A 20,219-nucleotide genomic window follows, 5' to 3' on the forward strand; every position below is an offset into this window, starting at 1 on the left:
AATAGAATAGAATAGAATAGAATAGAATAGAGTAGAATATAGAATAGAATAAAATAAAATAGAATAGAATAGAATAGAATAGAATAGAATTCAATTCTTTATTGGCCAAGTGTAATTGGACACACAAGGAATTTGTCTTTGGTGCATATGAATAGAATAGAATAGAATAGAATAGAATAGAATAGAATAGAATAGAATAGAATAGAATAGAGTAGAATATAGAATAGAATAGAATAGAATAGAATAGAATAGAATAGAATAGAATAGAATAGAATTCAATTCTTTATTGGCCAAGTGTAATTGGACACACAAGGAATTTGTCTTTGGTGCATATGAATAGAATAGAATAGAATAGAATAGAATAGAATAGAATAGAATAGAATAGAATAGAATAGAGAGTAAAATATAGAATAGAACAGAATAGAATAGAATAGAATTCTTTATTGGCCAGGTGTGATTGGACACACAAGGAATTTGTCTTTGGTGCAGACGCTCTCAGTGTACATAAAAGAAAAAGATACGTTCATAAAAACCATAACAAGCCATGAAATTACAAGACACACAATTATATTGATTTACATGCAGTTAAATCAAAGGAAGAGCTAGAAACTAAAGAAAAGAAAGAAAAGCATGCAAGAAAAGAAAATTAAAGTTATGAAATCTAAGGGATTTCCTGCCAATTCCTTCAACTGATAATTTACACTCTTACAGTCTTCTAGCTAAAGAAGTGAGGATTAATAAAAAAAGTTTTCTGCAACCAGACTTGTGCAATAAGCGGTACCATTTGTACAATAAAAATTTATTTATTTTTTATTTTATTTATTTATTTTATTTTGTCACAACAATATGTGTAGGTATCATACAAAAAGATTATATAGTATATAAACACATATATGAGTAAATATAAGGAGTTTATAAGCATATATATAGGAAGAAGAAAAGAAAAGAAAACAATAGGACAGGAACGGTAGGCACGTTTGTGCGCTTATGCACGCCCCTTATGGTCCTCTTAGGAATGGGGTGAGGTCAATAGTAGAAAGTTTTTGGATAAAACTTTTAGGATTATGGGAATTAAAACGACCCAAAGAATCAACCAAGAAATCCACAGGACACTTTTTCTGGAATAAAGGATTGTCCTTTATAATGAAAGGGGGTATGGGTCTCGGTAGTTGTGCCCCTAACTCCTTTATCCAACTTTTTCTGCAATTTCTCTTCTAGTTGGCGCTGGTGGAAGGTTGCAGATTGCTCAACCGGTTTCCCCCTGGTAGCAAAAATGCCTGTGTGACGTACTGTGTCCTTTACAAACACACACCCACAAACCCCACGTCCTTCTCTTGTTTCCAAGAAGACAAGCAAGGACATTTGCATTGTGGCCCTGAAAAGTTTGCTTTGGCTCTTGGGAGTTTTTAGCTGACTTTCTCTCTTTACCTGGGTGGGTTTATATAACTTCCTGCAGCTCCTGTGAAAAGTTGGGGGGTTTAAAGTCAGCTCAGTTTTCCAAGAATCCAGGAGAGGGCATTCTTTGAAAAAATAATAATCAACAACAACAACAACAACAGAATTTCGAGTACCTGTTGAATTTTCAAGGAGGTAAGAAAACAATAAATCCAGCTGTTATTTTGTGTTCAGAATGATGGCGATGATGATTATTGCATTTTTGTATGCATTTGTGGCTTCGTTTATGCTTGTAGGTTTGTGGGGCAGATCAAGCTGAGATCTACTGAGCAGGTAAAGGTCCCTCAATAGGGCTGGAAAGAGATTTGAATTCAAGTCTTCTTTCCAGATACACTAATTATACTACACGCTTTAGAAGCAGGGATCAGAGAGTTGGGAATAGAATAGAATAGAATTCTTTTATTGGCCAAGTGTGATTAGACACACAAGGAATTTGTCTTTGGTGCCCACATAACCGGTAGTAAAAAAAATTGGATTTCACCAACTGACGTGATTCTCTTTGGTGACCTCCCGACAAGCGAAATCACTGGGGAAACCAGATTGACTTAACAACCGTGTGACTAACGGAACAACCGCAGCCATTCATTTAACAAGCATGCCAAGAAAAAAAAAACATGCAATGGGGCCAAACTCACGTAACGACCGTCTCTTTTAGCAAGAGAAATTCAGGACTCAAATGTGGTTGTACGTTGAGGACCGCCTGTATTGTAGCACACCGGCTGGCTTAGCCTTAGACAGGTTTGTAAATCCCTGTTGTGGCTTCCTAAGGTTCAGAGCTCTCTGCCAAGTAGCCCACAGCGTTGTTACTACATTCAGCTTTGGCAACGCGTTCGATTGCTGTTTGGTCTCCTGTGTCGCAAGACAATGCACTTTGCTTGCATTGATTTTGTCCGAGTGCCGGCGTTTTTTAATCAGCCGATTCCCACACCCTTTCTCTCCTGTTGGCAGTCACAGGAGAAAAATAAGGAGCACAAGGTTAAAGTCTCTTGCGGATCTGGGATTGCGCCAGTGGTGAAATGTAAAATTTGTTACTACCGCTTCTGTGGGCGTGGCTTGGTGGGGGGTGGGGAGTAATAGGGCCTCTGGTGGCTCAGGCTGCTAATGCAGTCTGTTATTAACAGCAGCTGCCTGCAATTACTGCAGGTTCTAGCCCCACCAGGCCCAAGGTTGACTCAGCCTTCCATCCTTTATAAGGTAGGTAAAATGAGGACCCAGATTGTTGGGGGCAATAATAGAATAGAATAGAATAGAATAGAATAGAATAGAATAGAATAGAATAGAATTTTATTGGCCAAGTGTGATTGGACACACAAGGAATTTGTCTTGGTGCGTATGCTCTCAGTGTACATAAAAGAAAAGATACCTTCATCAAGATACAACATTTACAACACAATTGATGGTCAATATATCAATATAAATCATAAGGATTGCCAGCAACAAGTTATAGTCATACAGTCATAAGTGGAAAGAGATTGGTGATGGGAACGATGAGAAGATTAATAGTAGTGCAGATTCAGTAAATAGTCTGACAGTGTTGATGGAATTATTTGTTTAGCAGAGTGATGGCCTTCGGGGAAAAACTGTTCTTGTGTCTAGTTGTTCTGGTGTGCAGTGCTCTATAGCGTCGTTTTGAGGGTAGGAGTTGAAACAGTTTATGTCCAGGATGCGAGGGATCTGTAAATATTTTCACGGCCCTCTTCTTGATTCGTGCAGTATACAGGTCCTCAATGGAAGGCAGGTTGGCAGCAATTAGTTGACTTTGTATATAAATATACAAATAGGATGAAGACTATTGCTAACATAGTGTAAGCCGCCCTGAGTCTTCGGAGAAGGGCGGGATATAAATGCAAATTTAAAAAAAAAAATGACTGGGTGGGCGTGGCCAACTTTTTTTTTTAACTTTTAAAAGCATTTTTTCTATCACCTGTTCGGCCGAAGAGGTTACAACTCTTAATGATAGCCATAGGGTGCAAATTTAACACTTAATGATAGTCATAGGCTACAAATAAGAGAAATCTTAGTTCCGTAGACATTGGACTACAAGTCCTGTTATCTCTGAATCGGTCACCTGAGGCTGTTGGGAGTGAGGGCTGCTGACCACAATAACATCTCGATTTCCATGTTATTACGGTGAAGCACGGATAGCTGTAATCAGAGGTGGGTTGCTGGGGGTTCGCAGGGGTTCGGGAGAACCTCTAGCTAAGATTCTGTGCAGTTCAGAGAACCCCCAAATCCCACTCCTGTCTGGCCCCGCCCATCTGGCCCCGCCCTTCCCAGGAGTCCTCACACAGCCCGTTTTGGATACAGGTAAGTGCAAGTTGCATGCAGAGGCTCAGGGAGGGCGAAAAACAGGCCTACCAGAAGTTCGGGAAGGCCCTCCAGAGCCTGGGGAGGCCGTTTTTGCCCTCCTGGAGGTTCAAAGAAAGCCTCAGGAGCCCGGGGGAGGGAAAAATGCCCCCCATGCCATGGTGCAGGAGGCCGACTAGGCCACGCCCACCATGGTCACGCCCACCTAGCAACCGGGCAGAGAACTCCTTTCTAAAATTTTTGAAGCCCACCCCTGGCTGCAATCCTGTAACCTTCATGTTATTCAAACAAGCCAACAGCACACTTGCCATTTCCCTTCTTCTTCTTCCTTCTTCTTGCAATCCTTCTCGTTTGGTTCCTTTTAAAATGTTGACATTCCCAACGAGTTACGCAATAAAATTAATTAAAAGCAGAGACATCAACAACAAGGAAATAAAGTTTTCGCTCTGCCCTAAGAAGCCTCTAAGCCATCCGGGCATTTTCATTTTGTGTTTCAGATAGGCGGTGATTGACAGAAAACAGACCTACCCAAGAACCATTCGAAGAGAAGACCATGGCTTGCGTTACCTTGACAATAAGGTGCCAAGTCTCGGCTGCTAGGATTCTGCGGTCCGTCTGCCTCGTTTCTTCCAGAAGCTTCAGCGGGGGCGAAATCCCTTCGGTGGCTCAGAATTTTACAGACTACAAATCCATTTGCGAACAGTATAAACCGGAAGTGCCGGAATATTTCAATTTTGCCAAAGATGTGGTAGACAGCTGGGCCCAGTCAGAAAAGGTACTGGGTTTTTTTTTCTCCTCATCTTTTGCGCAAGGGATCATCTTTAAGGGATACCCGTTATTGGGTCAACACAGGTAGTCCTCGACTTACGACCATCCTTGAGCCTGACATTTTGGTTGTTAAGCGTGACCGTTGTTAAGTTAATTTTGTCCCGGTTTGCCACCTTCCTTGCCACGGTTGTTAAGTGACTCACTGCAGTTGTTAAGGAAGTAACAAGTCAACTCTTTCAATGGAACAGAAGCAGGGATGGGATTCAGCCGGTTCGGGCCGATTCAGGTGTACCGGTAACTCCGACAATCAGCTGGGAGTGAACTGGTTCGCTCCAACAATCAAGTGGGCCTGCCCGCCCGCCCCTGCGCACTTTCCTTACCTTTATCCTCTCAGCTGATTTACGCGGCAGGGCCTCAGCTGTATTAGTCCCCAGAAGTAACGCGAAAGTTTAGTTTTGTCAAAACTGCGCACGTGCGTGATCACCGAACCGGTTCTTGAACCAGCAGGATCCCACCACTGAATAGAAGTTGCCTTCAGAAGTTGTGGGAGGGAACGAGTTACCTCCAGGGATTCGTCAACTCCCTGACCTCCGGACCTTTAGACGCGAGCTGAAGACATTCTTGTTTCATCGCGCAGGGCTGGCCTAATAGTTTTAATGGGGGCTTTTAATAGAGTTTAGTTTTTTTACAGAATTTTAGTTTGTTAGCCTAATTGAATAAGTCTTTTAATAGTGTTTTTAATTTTTGTATTTTTGTTTTATTTGGCTGTAAACCGCCCTGAGTCCTTCGGGAGAAGCGCGGTATACAAATCAAAATAATAAATAAATAAATACCTGGAAGCTTTCAAAAAGAGACTGAATTGCCATCTATCAGAAAGGGTGTAGGTCTCCTGCTTCGGCTGGGGGGGCTGGACTAGATCAGTGATCACCAACTGGTGGTCCATGGACCACTCGCGATCCATGAGAAAATTTTGGTGGTCTACAGAAAAATTATTTGCATTTTTTATATTGCACTAAATCAGGGATCCTCAAACTACAGCCCCTGGGCCGGATATGCGCAATGAATGTTTGAGTCGCTGCAGAGTCTCTCCCAACGGGGTCTTTTTGTGGGGGTCGGAGGGGAGAGAAATTCCGACTTGGGGGGTCTGCTTCAGCCTCCTGCTGCGGGGCTTTGGGCCAAGGCTAGAGGGAAGTGCCGCTAGTGGTGAAGACCCAGAGGGCCTTGTTCCAGTGGGACTGCATTGTGGCCTGAAACTGGTTGACCATCTCAGCCTGCTGAGTCTCCAGGTGCCGGTACCTGGCCTTGCACTCCCACAGGTCTTCTCTCTGCTTGGAAAGCCTATGCTCCTAGTCCTCTGTGAGATGCTTCTGCTGAGCCTCCTTCTTGGCCAGATCCAATTTGAAATGTTTTGCCAACTCTTTCTTGTGGTGGCTGCTTAGCTCCAACAACTGTTTCCTGTTGGGACCCTAAGGGGGTTGGAGGGGAGGCGAGGAGAGGCTGGGAGGGGAGGAGCGAGGAGAGGCCGGTGAGGTGCCCCTTGATGTGAGTTGGCCATGCCCACCCAGTCACATGACCACCTAGCCATGCTGGTCATTAGGCAGATCATATTAGTGGTCTGCGGGATTTAAAATTATGAATTTGGTGGTCCCTAAGGTCGGTGAGCCCTGGACTAGATGACCTACCAGGTCCCTTCTTCCATCTCTGTTAATCTGCAAACTGTAGTTCTCTCCCCAAAGTCATGTCCCTGTTGTTGCACGTAGCCACTGTCCGGCTTGAGACCTGCGCGGAATGAGGCAGTGGCTCTCCAGATCTGAGCAGATTCCCCTCACGGCTGACTTCTCCCCCCCAACCACCAGGAAGGAAGGCGCCCCCCCAGCCCTGCTTTTTGGTGGGTCAGTGAGCAAGAAACCCAAGTGAAGTGGACTTTTGCACAGCTGGCCTTGGAGTCCCGAAAAGCCGCCACGGTGCTGTCTGAGCAGGGTGGCCTGCGAGAAGGAGACCGAGTGGTGGTGATTCTTCCCCGTATTCCCGAATGGTGGCTCTTGAACTTGGCTTGTATCCGAACAGGTGAGAAGTAACGATGTCCACCCACCAGCCTGGGTTTTGACAGAATGGAGGAGTCGATCCTTTTGGACAGGCAGCCAAAACCTGTCTCTTTCCTGTTGGGCATCAGCTAATAGATTTGTACAAGGATTTCTCAAGAGATGTGTGGATTTCAATTTCTGGTTGAGAAACATTGCATTATACTGTACGTATGATTCTCTCTTTCTCTCTCTCTCCTCTCTCTCTCTTTCTCTCCCTCCCTCCCTCCCTTTGATGCTCTCTGACCTTGGTTATTTTCTTCCAGACATTTCATTACCCAGCTAGGCAACATCATCAGTGCTACAATTGATGGTACTTGATGACCTAGGACTGATGACGTGATCTAATTGGGAAACGAAAAATCTGCCAGCTCAGAGAACAGCAAAGACCCCACAGTCCACTACCTGTTCCTTTCTCCTCTCCTTCTCTTCTTTCCCTGTTTCTCATTCCTTCTCTTTCTTCTCCTCCTTCTTCTATTTTGTCTCCTCCTCCTCCTCCCCCAACTCCTCTCCACAAACCCCACTCCCTTCTAGCATTGATGATGTTATCTAGTTGGGTAATGAAACACCTGCAAGAAAACAGCTCAGCTCAAGGATCCCACAATCCTCCTCCTGGCTCTGCTCTTTGACATTCAAAAGTTGGTTGGGAGGTGGTTGAGGACAGGGGTGAAATCCAGCCGGTTTGACGGGTTTTGGAGAACCAATAGCAGAAATTTTGAATAGTTCGGAGTACCGGCAAATACCACCTCTGGCTGGCCCCAGAGTGGGGTGGGAATGGAAATTTTGCAGCATCCTTTCCCTGCCATGCCCACCAAGCCACGCCCACAGAACCTGTAGTAAAAAAAAATTGGATTTTACCACTGGTTGATTCTCCTAGTGTCCATTGTCTGAATGCCCAAAGTGATAAGAGACGGACATCTTATTAAGTTCCCTAATTTCTTCTCTTAGGAGCCGTGATGATTCCTGGAACTACGCAGCTGACAGCGAAAGACCTCCACCACCGCTTAGAGGCTTCCAAAGCCAAGTGTATCATCACGGACTCTGCCTTGGCCCCTGTGGTGGACATGGTAGCTTCCAAATGCCCATCCCTGGAGTTGAAATTTATGGTATCCAAGGACCACAGGGAAGGCTGGATAAGCTTCAGCGATATGTTGGAGTAAGTAGCCAGGTTGGTAAAACGGAAGCATTCGTTTAAGCCAGTTTTTCTCGACCTTAGCAACTTTCAGATGTGTGGGCTACAACTCCCAGAATTCCCCAGCCAGCAGTGCAGAAACAATAATGATTGAGAAATGCAGGATGGACATGTGGAGAGGAGACCCAGTTTGGTCTTGTCGTGTCCCCCTCCCCCTCCGACGGCCGAGTCTGGGAAGTCTGTATCAAGCGTGGCCACGAAGCCTCTGCAGCCTTGCCAAATTCCTTTCAGATTTCTCAGGGCAGGCAGGAATCCAAGGTGTGACTTCAGCAAACCAGATGAGACTTTGTTTGACTCAAGGAATGCCAAAAAGCAGATCCTTTATTTAGGCCATGGGGTGTGGCTCCATAACTCAGCACTTATCCAGGCCTGCCCCTCCCTTACTTGGACGTCACCTCTCCATTCTCCGGAAGCAGGGATCCGTCCACTGTGAATTTCCTTCCTCCTGATCTGCTGCTGGCAATTCTAGCACGTGGCTGGCTTCGTGCTCACACGCTGTAGGAGGGAGGTTTGTTTGCTCATTCCTGACATTCTGTCCGGGAATAGTGCCAGGGCTGGGGGCTGGAGGCATGCCAGGCCGTTCCTCTTCATTATCAGACTCTGAATCGGATAGCAGGAGATGGGAGGGGCCCCGCTGAGGAGAGGAGGGAGGACAAGGCACAATAGGTCTAGTGACTAAAACACAATGATAGAAACTGGGAGACTGGGAGTTCAAGTCTGGTCTTAGTGATGAAAGCCAGCTGGGTGACTTTGAGCCAATCACCAGGTGACTGAGAGTTCTAGTCCCGCCTTAGGCATGAAAGCCGACTGAGTGACTTTGGGCCAGTCTTCTTTTAACTCAACCCTCCTCACAGGGTTGTTGTTGTGGGGAAAATAGGAGGAGGAAGGTGTATTGGACACGTTATTTGTAAAAACAATAAAGGTGGAATAGAAATTGAATAGATAAACAATCCGTTGTCTGGATCTGCGTTCCTACGAAAGTTATTAGCATTAATAAGAGATTCCCTGTTGAAGTATTTAGTGGGCTCATGTACAATGTTATACACAGGCTTGTGTCTCCAGAGCACACTTGTGTGGCCACGAAAAGCAGTGATCCGATGGCCATATATTTCACCAGCGGTACGACAGGAGCTCCCAAAATGACCGAGCATTCCCATGCGAGCCATGGAATTGGACTTGGCTTCAATGGAAGGTAAGGAAGAGCTGGTGAGTTGCTGGTGTTTTGCCCTCGATGGATGTTGATCTGTTTGTCAAATTGTCCTAAGCCAGGATGTAATTTCATTTGGTTTTGGCGTGCTGTGTGATGTGAACGCAGCCCTTCTAGCTTCTAGAGCCATCGTGGCGCAGTGGTTAGAATGCAGTATTGCAGGCGAACTCTGCCCACTGATAACAGTTCGATATGAGGTTGACTCAGCCTTCCATCCTTCTGAGATCGGTAAAACGAGGACCCAAATTGTTGGGGGCAAGAGGCTGACTCTGTAAACCACACAGAGAGGGCTGTAAAAGCACTGTGAAGTGGTATATAAGTCTAAGTGCTATTGCTCTTCCTTTTCTTCCTTCCTTCCTTCCTTCCTTCCATCCATCTATGGTGCGCAGTGGTCAGAATGCAGTACTGCAGGCAAACTCTGCCCACTGTTAACAGTTCAATATGAGGTTGACTCAGCTTTCCATCCTTCCGAGGTGGGAAAATGAGGACCCAGATTGTTGGGGGCAAGAGGCTGACTCTGTAAACAGCTTAGAGAGGGCTGTAAACCATTATGAAGTGGTATGTAAATCCAAGTGAGATTGCTATTGCTATTCTAAAAGCAAACCATGGCTTAAAACAACCCGCGTAATCAGCAGATCCTCACAGAAATGTCCGAGCCAGTCTTGAAAAATCAAGACTGCATTTTCCAATGAGCCCTGTCATGATTTATTAGTGATCTATCAATGCAACCCCCACTGCAAAATACAGCGAGTCTCATTTAGGATCTGTAGTTTTGTTCCAAGCTGCCGTGATATTAAGGTGTAGGAATTAGCAAATTTTGGCTGGAAGAAGGCTCATTGTAGCCTTCCTTGCTTCTAAAAAATGTAACATGTAAAAATGCTTCTGAATTGCGATCTGAAAGGAAACCAGAGTTGAATAAAATCCCATCAGCTTCTTTACTAATTAGGAATCATATTCCAATGAGATCACTCACACTGGATATTTTAGATCTTATAATATCCTTAGGGTCTTACCCAACTCAACAACTAGCAGTAAATGCTCTCCCCTCCATAAACGATAGTGTGGAGTCCTTGGTGCTCTTGGATCTTAGTGTCGTGTCCCACTCCTCCGCTGACGTCCGGGTCGGGAAAGTCCGTCTCAAGCGTGGCCACGAAGCCTCTGCAACTTTGCCAAAGTTCTGTCAGAGTTCTCAGGGCAGGCAGGAGACCAGGATGTGACTTCAGCAATCCAAGTTAGACTTTGCCTGACTCAGAGAATGCCAGAAAGCAGATCCTTTATATAGGTCACATGGGGTGTGGCTCCATGACTCAGCACTTATCCAGGCCTGCCCCTCCCTTCCTTTTGCTGACGTCGCCTCTCCACTCTCCGGAAACGTGGGTCCCTCCAGCCTCCAGCTGCCGGCAATTCCAGCTTGTGACTGGCTTGACACTCCCCAGGCTCACATGCTGTGGGGGAGGGGCCCAGCTGCTCCGTTTGTCTGGGCATGGTGCCAGGACTGGGGGCTGGAGGCATGCCAGGACATTCTTCTGCATTATCAGCATCCGGCAGGAGACGAGAGGGGCCTTGCTGCTGGGGGGGCAAGCGAGGCACAACACTTAGTGGGTTTCTTGCAGACCTTTCATTACCAAACTAGGTAACATCATCAGTGCTAGGCTTACATTGATGAAACCTCTGCAAAATGAAATGTCTGCAGAAAAACCCACCAAGCTCAGAGAGCACCAAAGATTCCACAGTTCCCCTCCTCCTCCTCTTCCATCTTTCTCCTTCTCCTCCAGTGTACAAACCCCACTCGCTCCCAGCACTGATGATGTTACCTAGTTGGGTCATGAAACGTCTGCAAGAAAACCACCAGGTTCAGAGAGCACTCAAGGACCCAAGGACCCTATAGTTCATCCCTGAGCTACAAATATTCTCTTCTATTGATGGGTGATATTTTACTTTCCTATCATTTAGGTATTGGCTTGATTTGACTCCCTCCGACCTGATCTGGAATACGTCAGACACCGGCTGGGCGAAATCTGCCTGGAGTAGTGTTTTTGCTCCTTGGACCCAAGGAGCAGGGATATTTGTCCATCACATGCCACGATTTGATCCCAAACTTGTCCTTGAAGTAAGTGCCAAGTATATCAACAGCTAAACCGTGGCAACTGGTCCAAAGTTTAGGTAACCATTAAGAGATTCACAGGACCGGATACAGTAGATTGTGAATTCACTTTTAACCATTGTTTGATAGCTTGGATGGATGGCTGTCGTTTGAAGATCACCTGGCGGCCGTCTCCAGGAGAGCCTTTTACCAGGTTCGCCTGGTTCGCCAGTTGCGCCCCTTTCTGGACCGGGATGCCTTATGCACGGTCACTCATGCTCTCATCACTTCTCGTCTGGATTATTGCAATGCTCTCTACATGGGGCTACCCCTGAAGTGCACTCGGAGACTCCAGCTAGTTCAGAATGCAGCTGCACGGGTGATTGAGATTGTGAACTCACTTTTAAACATTGCTTGATAGCTTCCTTGACAATGTTTGCGGGATGCGGTGGCTCAGTGGCTAGGACGCTGAGTTGTTGGTCAGAAGTTCGGCAGTTCAGCGGTTCGAATCCCTAGTGCTGCCTCGTAACGGGGTGAGCTCCCGTGACTTGTCTCAGCTTCTGCCAACTTAGCAGTTCGAAAGCACATTAAAAAAAAATGCAAGTAGAAAAATAGGGACCACCTTTGGAGGGAAGGGAACAGCGTTCTGTGCGCCTTTGGCGTTGAGTCATGCCGGCCACGTGACCACGGAGACGTCTTCGGACAGCGCTGGCTCTTCTTTGGCTTTGAAACGGAGATGAGCACCGCCCCCTAGAGTCGGGAACGACTAGCACGCATGTGCGGGGGAACCTTTACCTTAACTATGTTTGGGGCGGCTTGCATCTTTTTTTAAGGTTGTATTGAGACAACGGTGCATTCCACGATCTGTCTTTATCTTTTCTAATGATTTAGATGCTGTCCAAGTTTCCCATCACGACTTTCTGTTCCGCGCCAACTGTTTATCGGATGCTCGTCCAACACGATTTAAGCAGGTAAAGTGGTAATTACAATTTGTAAAGTTAAGGCATTTCGAGATTGGCTCCTTTAAACCATGATTAGATGATTGGGAACAAGCCCCAGGAAGCTTCAGCTGGAGTCACACATCACGTGACGACATATTTTGGTGGGTTGAAGGCAACACGCGATCCCAGCTTTGCAGTTTATAAACTATGGCTTATGGCTTAGAATCAGGTGACTAAGACATGTTGACCAAGTGGTGACTTAGGACAAGATATGATTCAGCTAAACGGGCTTTTACGTGAAAACTTGAAATCATACCCAAGATGCTCAGATTTTAGTTAGAATCAAGATCGCGTGAAGTGTTAAGACCACTTTATAAGGCCTTGGTAAGGCCACACTTGGAATATTGCATCCAGTTTTGGTCGCCACGATGTCAAAAAGATGTGGAGACTCTAGAAAGAGTGCAGAGAAGAGCAACAAAGATGATTAGGAGACTGGAGGCTAAAACATATGAAGAATGGTTGCAGGAACTGAGTACGTCTAGTTTAATGAAAAGAAGGACTAGGGGAGACAGGATAGCAGTCTTCCAATATCTCAGGGGTTGCCACAAAGAAGAGGGAGTCAAGCTATTCTCCAAAACACCTGAGGGCAGGACAAGAAGCAATGGGTGGAAACTCCTTGATTAGGAGAGAACTTAGAACTAAGGAGAAATTTCTTGACAATGAGAACAATTAATCAGTGGAACAACTTGCCTCCAGAAGTTCTGAATGCTCCAAAACTGGAAGCTTTTAAGAAGATATTGGATAACCATTTGTCTGAAGTGGTGTAGGGTTTCCTACCTAAGCGGAAGACCTCCAAGGTCCCTTCCAACTCTGTTATTTTATTCTATCCCAGTTTGCACAGAAAAAAATCTGTTAGTATTGTTTACTACTTGATTGTTGAACTGGGTTAATCCTGAGGTTAATCTCTACTTATTTGGTTAAAAGGAACTAGTCTTCTCTGATGAAGAGAAACTAATGGCCAGGATGCTATAAGCAGAAACATTTTAAGCATCGAGAAAGCATCTGCTAGCCAAACACTTCTTTTAAAGAAAAGATTCTGTAGGTATCTTTTCATTTTGAACCCCAGATTTTGGGGGAGGGGGATAATATCTCCTAAAATTGCAGGTCGGTGGGTCATCCTACACTCAGCATCTTCAAAACAAGGTCTATTTGTTTATCCAAGCAGACCCATGCCTGGGTTTGCAAAATCTAGACAGCCAACTCAACAAGTCAACTGATAAACAGCAATGTTGATACATTTTACCTTTTAAAAACGATATCTTCCCTTCTCTGCTATTCTTCATTTATTCCAAGTTATAAATTCCAGAACCTCAAACATTGTGTGAGTGCGGGAGAACCTATCAATCCTGAAGTGATGGGCCAGTGGAAAATAGAAACCGGCCTGGACATCTACGAAGGCTACGGGCAGACGGAAACTGTAAGCTATTTTGTCGATGGAGGACAGTCTCTTCATAAAAGTTTGAAGAGTTTTGAATGAGCTCTTTGGGGAGAAAATAGCAATAGCAATAGCACTTAGACTTACATACCCCTTCATAGTGCTTTTATAGCCCTCTCTAAGCAGTTTACAAAGTCAGCCTATTTCCCAACAATCTGGGTCCTCATTTTACCCACCTCAGAAGGATGGAAGGCTGAGTCAACCTTGAGCCGGGCAGGATCGAACTGCTGGCAGTGGGCAGAATTAGCCTGCAATACTGCATTCTAACCACTGTGCCGCCAGGGCTCCTAATGCAAAATCCAATCAAATACAGCAATAGCAATAGTACTTCATGGTGCTTTTACCGCCCTCTCTAAGCGGTTTAGAGAGTCAGCCTATTGTCCCCAACAATCTGGGTCCTCATTTTACCCACCTCGGAAGGATGGAAGGCTGAGTCAACCTTGAGCCTGGTGAGATTCGATCTGCCAAATTGCCGGCAGCCGGTGATCAGCAGAAGTAGCCTGCAGTACTGCACTCTAACCACTGCACCACCGCAGTTCATCGCCACCATCTTTCACACCTTAATCTTATTTTTTTAAAAAAAAAAAAATAACATCCCTTTACAAATCCAATATCTCTGATGGGACTAGAAGGAAAGGTTTGACCTATGAATTGTTCAACAAATTGTACCAATAGAAGAGAATATTTGAGATTAGGATTGAACTGTGGAATCCTTGGCGCTCTCTCAGCTTGGTGGTTTTCTTTCAGACCTTTCATTACCCAACTAGGTAACATCATCAGGGCTAGAAGGGATTGAGGTTTCTGGAGACGAAGGACTGTGGAGTCCTTGGTGCTCTCTGAGCTTGGTTGTTTCCTTGCAGACGTTTCATGACCCAACTAGGTAACTTCATCAGTGCTAGAAGGGAGTGGAGTTTGCTGTTTATATACTTTCTCTGTCCGTTTCGGTGGGAGTGTTGTCTTCTTGGAAGTTCCTTGAGTTAGGATTAACTAATTGAGTTCCTTGTATGTGATTGGGCTTTCTTGAGGATCTTCCTACGGTCTCCTCACTAGATATCCTAGACCAGGGGTCTCCAACCTTGGCAACTTTAAGACTTGTGGACTTCAACTCCAAAGAGCAAAGCTGGCTAAGGAACTCTGGGAGTTGAAGTCCACAAGTCTTAAAGTTGCCAAGGTTGGAGACCTCTGGCCTAGACAGTGAACACATATTCCCCCACCCTACCTGAAATGTTTTCTACCCTGTTTCCCCGAAAATAAGACATCCCCTGATAATAAGCCCAATCGGGCTTTTGAGCGCATGCACTAAAATAAGCCTCCCCATGAAAATATTTAAATGCAGAGCTAGAAATCAGATAAGAGGGCAAGAGGACCTCTATCTCGCTCCACGTGCCCCAAAATAATAAGACCTCCCCAAAAATAAGGCCAAGTGCTTATTTCGGGGTTCAAAGAAAAAAATATAAGACAGGGTTTTATTTTCGGGAAAACACGATACACAATTTGCTTCTCAGTCTGCTTTATTTCCCATCCCTGGAATTAGGTGCTGGTTTGTGGAACTTTCAAGGGTATGAAAATCAAGCCAGGCTCTGTGGGGAAACCAACACCAGTGTATGATACTCAGGTACTGTTATCTGTTAATACTCCAGGAAAAGCGGAGTGGGAGGCAGGGAGGCAGAGATGGAGGAACGTGTATGGCTGCGTCCATTTTCCCGTTTCTTTTGTTTATACGCTGGCTTCTTTCTGGGCCAAATGTACAGGTAGTGTCGTGTCCCACTCCTCCTCTGACGGCCGGGTTGGGGAAGTCCGTATCAAGCGTGGCTGCAAAGCCTCTGCAGCTTTGCCAAAGTTCTGCCAGAGTTCTCAGGGCAGGCAGGAGACCAGAATGTGACTTCAGCAATCCAAGTTAGACTTTGCCTGACTCAAAGAATGCCAGAAAGCAGATCCTTTATATAGGCCATGGGGTGTGGCTCCATGACTCAGCACTTATCCAGGCTTGCCCCTCCCTTCCTTTTGCTGACGTCGCCTCTCCACTCTCCGGAAGCGTGGGTCCTTCCAGCCTCCAGCTGCCGGCAATTCCAGCTTGTGACTGGCTTCACACTCCCCAGGCTCACATGCTGTGGGGGAGGGGCCCAGCTGCTCCGTTTGTCCGGGCATGGTGCCAGGACTGGGGGCTGGAGGCATGTCAGGCCATTCGTCTTGCTCGGTCTGTCCGGGCATGGTGCCAGGACTGGGGGCTGGAGGCATGCCAGGACATTCTTCTGCAGTATCAGCGTCCGGCAGGAGACGAGAGGGGCCTGGCTGCGGAGAGGGGGGCGAACGAGGCACAACAGGTAGACTTTCACTTACGACCGCAACCGAGCCCAACATGCGACATTTGTTAAGTGAGTTTTACAACCTTTCTTGCCACCGTTGTTAAGTGAATCGTTGCACTTCTTCAGTGAGTAAGCCAGTTGTTAAGTGAAAGGGGATCACGCAATCAGTGGTGGGATGCTGCCGGTTTAACAACCGGTTCACTGCGCGGGCAGGCAGAGTTTTACAAATACTAACCTTCTGTGTTACCACTTGGGAGTAACACAGCTGAGGCGCGACAATCCGCTCTGCCACGCCAATCAGCTGAGAAGATAAAGACGGGGTGGCGACCTGATCGTTGGAGCAAACCTGTTCACCCAAACCGGTCTGAACCGGTCAAATCTCACCTCTGCACGTGACTCTTGGATGCTGCAACCGTCGTAAATATGAGCCAGTTACCAAGCATCTGAGTTTTGATCGCATGACCGTGGGGATTTTTTCCCAGTGTCGTTTGTAACGTCGAAGAGTCACGAGACGAACTGTTGTACGTCGAGGTCCACCTGTACCTGTTTCATAAAATTCGTTTTGCTCTTTGTGCTGAAGGTCATAGATGAAAACGGCAACATTTTACCTCCCGGGAAAGAAGGCGACCTCGCACTCCGAATCAAACCCACAAGGCCGTTCTGCCTCTTCACTCAATATACCGTAAGTATTTATTAAAGGTAAAGGTTCCCCTTGCACATACATGCTAATCATTCCCGACTCTAGGGGATGGTGCTCAACTCCGTTTCAAAGCCAGAGAGCCAGCGCTGTCCGAAGATGTCTCCGTGGTCATGTGGCCGGCATGACTAAACGCCAAAGGCTCACGGAACGGTGTTACCTTCCCACCAAAGGTGGTCCCTGTTTTTCTACTTGCATTTTTATGTGCTTTCGAACTGCTAGGTTGGCAGAAGCTGGGACAAGTCACGGGAGCTCACCCCGTTACGCAGCACTAGGGATTCAAACCGCTGAACTGCCAACTTTTCAATCGACAAGCTCAGCGTCCCACAAGTATTTATTGTCCGTGGGCAAATCAGAAAAAAAAGGCAGTGAAGTCACTTGAGTGTAACTTGTGGGAGTGGGAATATTAGACCGTGGAGGGATGCTCACTGTGGTAGAAGATATATCCTACCATGGCTAGCATAAATACGAGCAGAATCCTTGGAATAGAAATTTTCACCAGCTGGCATGCATTTAGGAGTGCTATTCAGCAGGTTCTGACAGGTTCTGGAGAACCGATAGTGGAAATTTTGAGCAGTTCGGAGAACCGGCAAATACCACCTCCGGCTGGCCCCAGAGCGGGGAGGAAATGGGGATTTTGCAATATCCTTCCCCTAGGAGTGGGATGGGAATGGAGAATCACATCTTTCTAAATAGCTGATCACACATCCAGGAAGATCAAGAAAGGACAGCTTCGACCCTCCGTGGAGACTTCTACGTCACCGGGGACCGAGGATTTCAAGATGAGGAGGGTTATATCTGGTTGGTAGGGAGAAGAGATGACGTCATCAATTCTGCAGGGTAAGTTTAATTCACCGGAGCCCCTATTGCTTTTCTTGGAAATCTTCTTCAAAGATCAAGAAGATTCAAAGCCTTCCTTTTTTTTTTTTTAAATCCTCCCACAAAGATACCGCATTGGACCATTTGAAGTGGAGAACGCTTTGATAGAACACGATGCGGTGGTCGAAGCAGCCGTCGTCAGCAGCCCAGACCCTATTCGTGGCGAGGTAAAGAAGGTTGAACGTAGGCAACCAAACTATGGGTAGTCCTTGACTTACGACCAGGTGCTTCAAAAATTTTAGCAAGGGGTTCTCTGCCTGGTTGCTGGGTGGGCGTGGGCATGGTGGGCATGGCCTAGTCAGCCTCCTGCACCATGGTGGGAGTGGCATTTTTGCCCTCTCTGGCCTCCGGAGGCTTTTCTCGACCCTCCGGGAGGGCAAAAATGGCCTCCCCAGGCTCCAGGGGCCCTCTGGAGGCTGGAAACAGGCCCGTTTCTGGCCTTCCTGAACTTCCGGTAGGCTTTACTCGAGTCTCCGGGAGGGCGAAAACAAGGCCCTCTGAAGGCTGGAAACAGGCTCCGGAGGCGGGAAACGGGCCCATTTCTGGCCTTCCCGAACTTCTGGTAGGCCTGTAATTCGCCCTCCTCGAGCCGCCGCGCCCACCCTGCACTTACCCGCATTCAAAAACGGGCCGCGTGGGGACTCCTGGGAGGGGCAGGGTGGGCGGAGCCAGCCAGGAGTGGGATTTGGGGGTTCTCTGAACCGCACAGAATCTTAGGTAGAGGTTCTCCCGAACCTCTAGCAGACGAAACCCCCTGCTTATGACCACAAGGGAGCCCCAAATTCACGTTGCTAAGCGAGGCATTTGTGAATTGAATTTTGTCCCATTTTATGACCTTCCCGCAGGTATTCAGGGCATCGCTCCAATTGTTAGTTTAGCAACAGGGTTGTTAAAAAATGAATCTGACTTCGCTTGTCAGGTCACGAAAGGCGATCAAAAATTAACCTGAATGCTCTATCGAAGCAAAGAAATTAAGCCTTTTTCAGAATTTTCTTACATCTCGGCGGAAAATCTAGATTGAAAGTAGTAATTAGTATGTTGTAGGCTTCGGCATTTTCTTTTTAAGACTTATTCTTTTTTTAGAAAAAAGTTCATTTTAATGTTGGAAAGTATAAGCGACTGTGCCCAAAACACTGAATTTGGCATCTTTCAGCTACGGCTTTACAAATTCCGCATTTTTTAAAATCTGTCCAGTTTTGTTGTTTTTTCTTCAAAATGTGAACAAATTTCTTGAACAAATTTCTTACATTCAAGGTGGTGAAAGCCTTCGTAGTTTTGGCCCCGGAGTACATTTCCCATGACCAAGAAGCCTTGATTAAAGAACTACAAGACTACGTCAAGACCGTCACCGCCCCATACAAGTATCCGAGAAAAGTAAGCCGTGATTTAGCCGTGTGTGACATTCCCTTTATCTAGCTATCTTGGCTTCTTGCCTGGAATTTCTTCACATTGTTTTTGAATGGTTGTAACTATAAGGATCCGGTCAGTGGTGAAATCTGCTGGCTGCTCATGCGCATCACGCACCAAATGCAAGATGCGTGCATGCACGCAGCGCACACCAAAAGGAGGCATGGGGTAAGTAGAACAGCCGGGGTGTGTGTGTGTGGAGACCAGCTGTGGCGCGCAATCTTTTTTTTAACTTTTAAAACCATGTTTTCAAGCTATTTCTTAGCTTTGATTCATATAAATCAGTGGTCTCGAAAGTTGGCAATTCTAAGATTTGTGGACTTCAATTCCCAGAATTCCCCAGCCAGCATTTATACCAGAGGGGGGTCTTCAAAGTTGGCAACTTTAAGATTTGTGAACTCCCAGAATTCCTCAGCCATTATTCTGGGAGTTGAAGTACACATGTCTTAAAGTTGCCAAGTTTGGAGATTCCTGGTGTAAATTAAGGTGCTAAATACTGAGTGGTGCACAAATTAAGCACATGGTGATTATTTTAACAGATGCAAGCTGGACACCAGTTATTCCCGGGAGAAAAGCTGCATCACACGTATTTGTTTTCATCTCACACTTTTGCAACTTCTGAATTCATTCCAGCTGCGTATGTACCAATATGTTCCTTCCTCTTTTGCCAAGCCCCTCATTTCTGCTCTTGCCCAACAGATGGAGTTCGTTCCACATTTGCCAAAGACAATCAGTGGGAAAATCAGAAGAAATGAATTACGAAAGAAAGAATGGGGACGAGCGTAGAATTATTCGTCTGTTTACTTTCTGAGCGAGCAACCGTTCCGGGAATAAAAGCGTGTGGCGTTAACTCTCCAAATGTAGAAATTTATAGAGTCCTGAAAAACGCACAGATGCAATGCCTTCCGTGGGCTCTTTGTCAAACCAGCTCTCCGCTGCTTACTTATCACCGGTTTAACTTTGTACAAAACCCCAACGTAGCTGGCCAGGTTAAGCAAAGATGCAACTCTGGTTCCAGATGTCGATTTTTTCAGTGAGAAAGAACACAGAGTACCCAGGAGAAAGACCCCCCCCCAAAAAACCGCTATCTGTCCCAGCCCAGATGTTGACGGCATCATAAACCTACAGGGAGCTGCATGATCAAGCCAGATATGTAAACAATACATAAATCAGACCATTCTTTCCAATCCCTAAAGGACAAAAACTTGATAGGAGAACACAGGGACATGTTGACCAGCTCAATTAAGCAATGATCACGTGGGTTTCCAAAGCTAGAAAAAGTAGAATTGTAATTTGTTACAGTAGAACAGTGTTTCTCAACCTGGATGGCTTGAAAAGATGTGGACTTCCAGCTCCCAGAATTCAGAATCTCAGCCTTGCCCTGAAGGACAACTGCTCTCA

The 20,219-nt window shown here is 46.1% G+C and overlaps 1 protein-coding gene across 3 annotated transcripts; it reads left to right on the plus strand.

Moving 5' to 3' along the window:
* The first annotated feature begins 1,036 nt into the window (after positions 1–1,036).
* LOC131185082 (acyl-coenzyme A synthetase ACSM3, mitochondrial-like) lies at positions 1,037–19,890 on the plus strand. 3 transcript variants are annotated; one of them, XM_058157183.1, is made up of 14 exons: positions 1,250–1,590; positions 4,260–4,537; positions 6,387–6,597; positions 7,560–7,767; positions 8,852–8,995; positions 10,964–11,120; positions 11,985–12,064; positions 13,388–13,511; positions 15,064–15,144; positions 16,416–16,517; positions 17,245–17,372; positions 17,479–17,578; positions 18,666–18,785; positions 19,518–19,890. In XM_058157183.1, exons 2-14 carry the CDS (start codon positions 4,316–4,318, stop codon positions 19,602–19,604), a joined length of 1,764 nt encoding a protein of 587 aa, XP_058013166.1. In that variant the 5' UTR covers positions 1,250–1,590; positions 4,260–4,315; the 3' UTR covers positions 19,605–19,890. The 3 variants fall into 3 exon arrangements, 1 of the variants encoding a protein (XP_058013166.1); XR_009152087.1 differs by lacking the exons at positions 18,666–18,785; positions 19,518–19,890 and having other exon boundaries at positions 1,242–1,590; positions 17,229–17,372; XR_009152086.1 differs by lacking the exons at positions 17,479–17,578; positions 18,666–18,785; positions 19,518–19,890 and having other exon boundaries at positions 1,037–1,590; positions 15,064–16,517; positions 17,229–17,272.
* The last annotated feature ends 329 nt before the right edge of the window (positions 19,891–20,219 follow it).

The sequence above is a fragment of the Ahaetulla prasina genome, chromosome 14 (assembly GCF_028640845.1).
Source record: "Ahaetulla prasina isolate Xishuangbanna chromosome 14, ASM2864084v1, whole genome shotgun sequence".
NCBI lineage: Eukaryota > Metazoa > Chordata > Lepidosauria > Squamata > Colubridae > Ahaetulla > Ahaetulla prasina.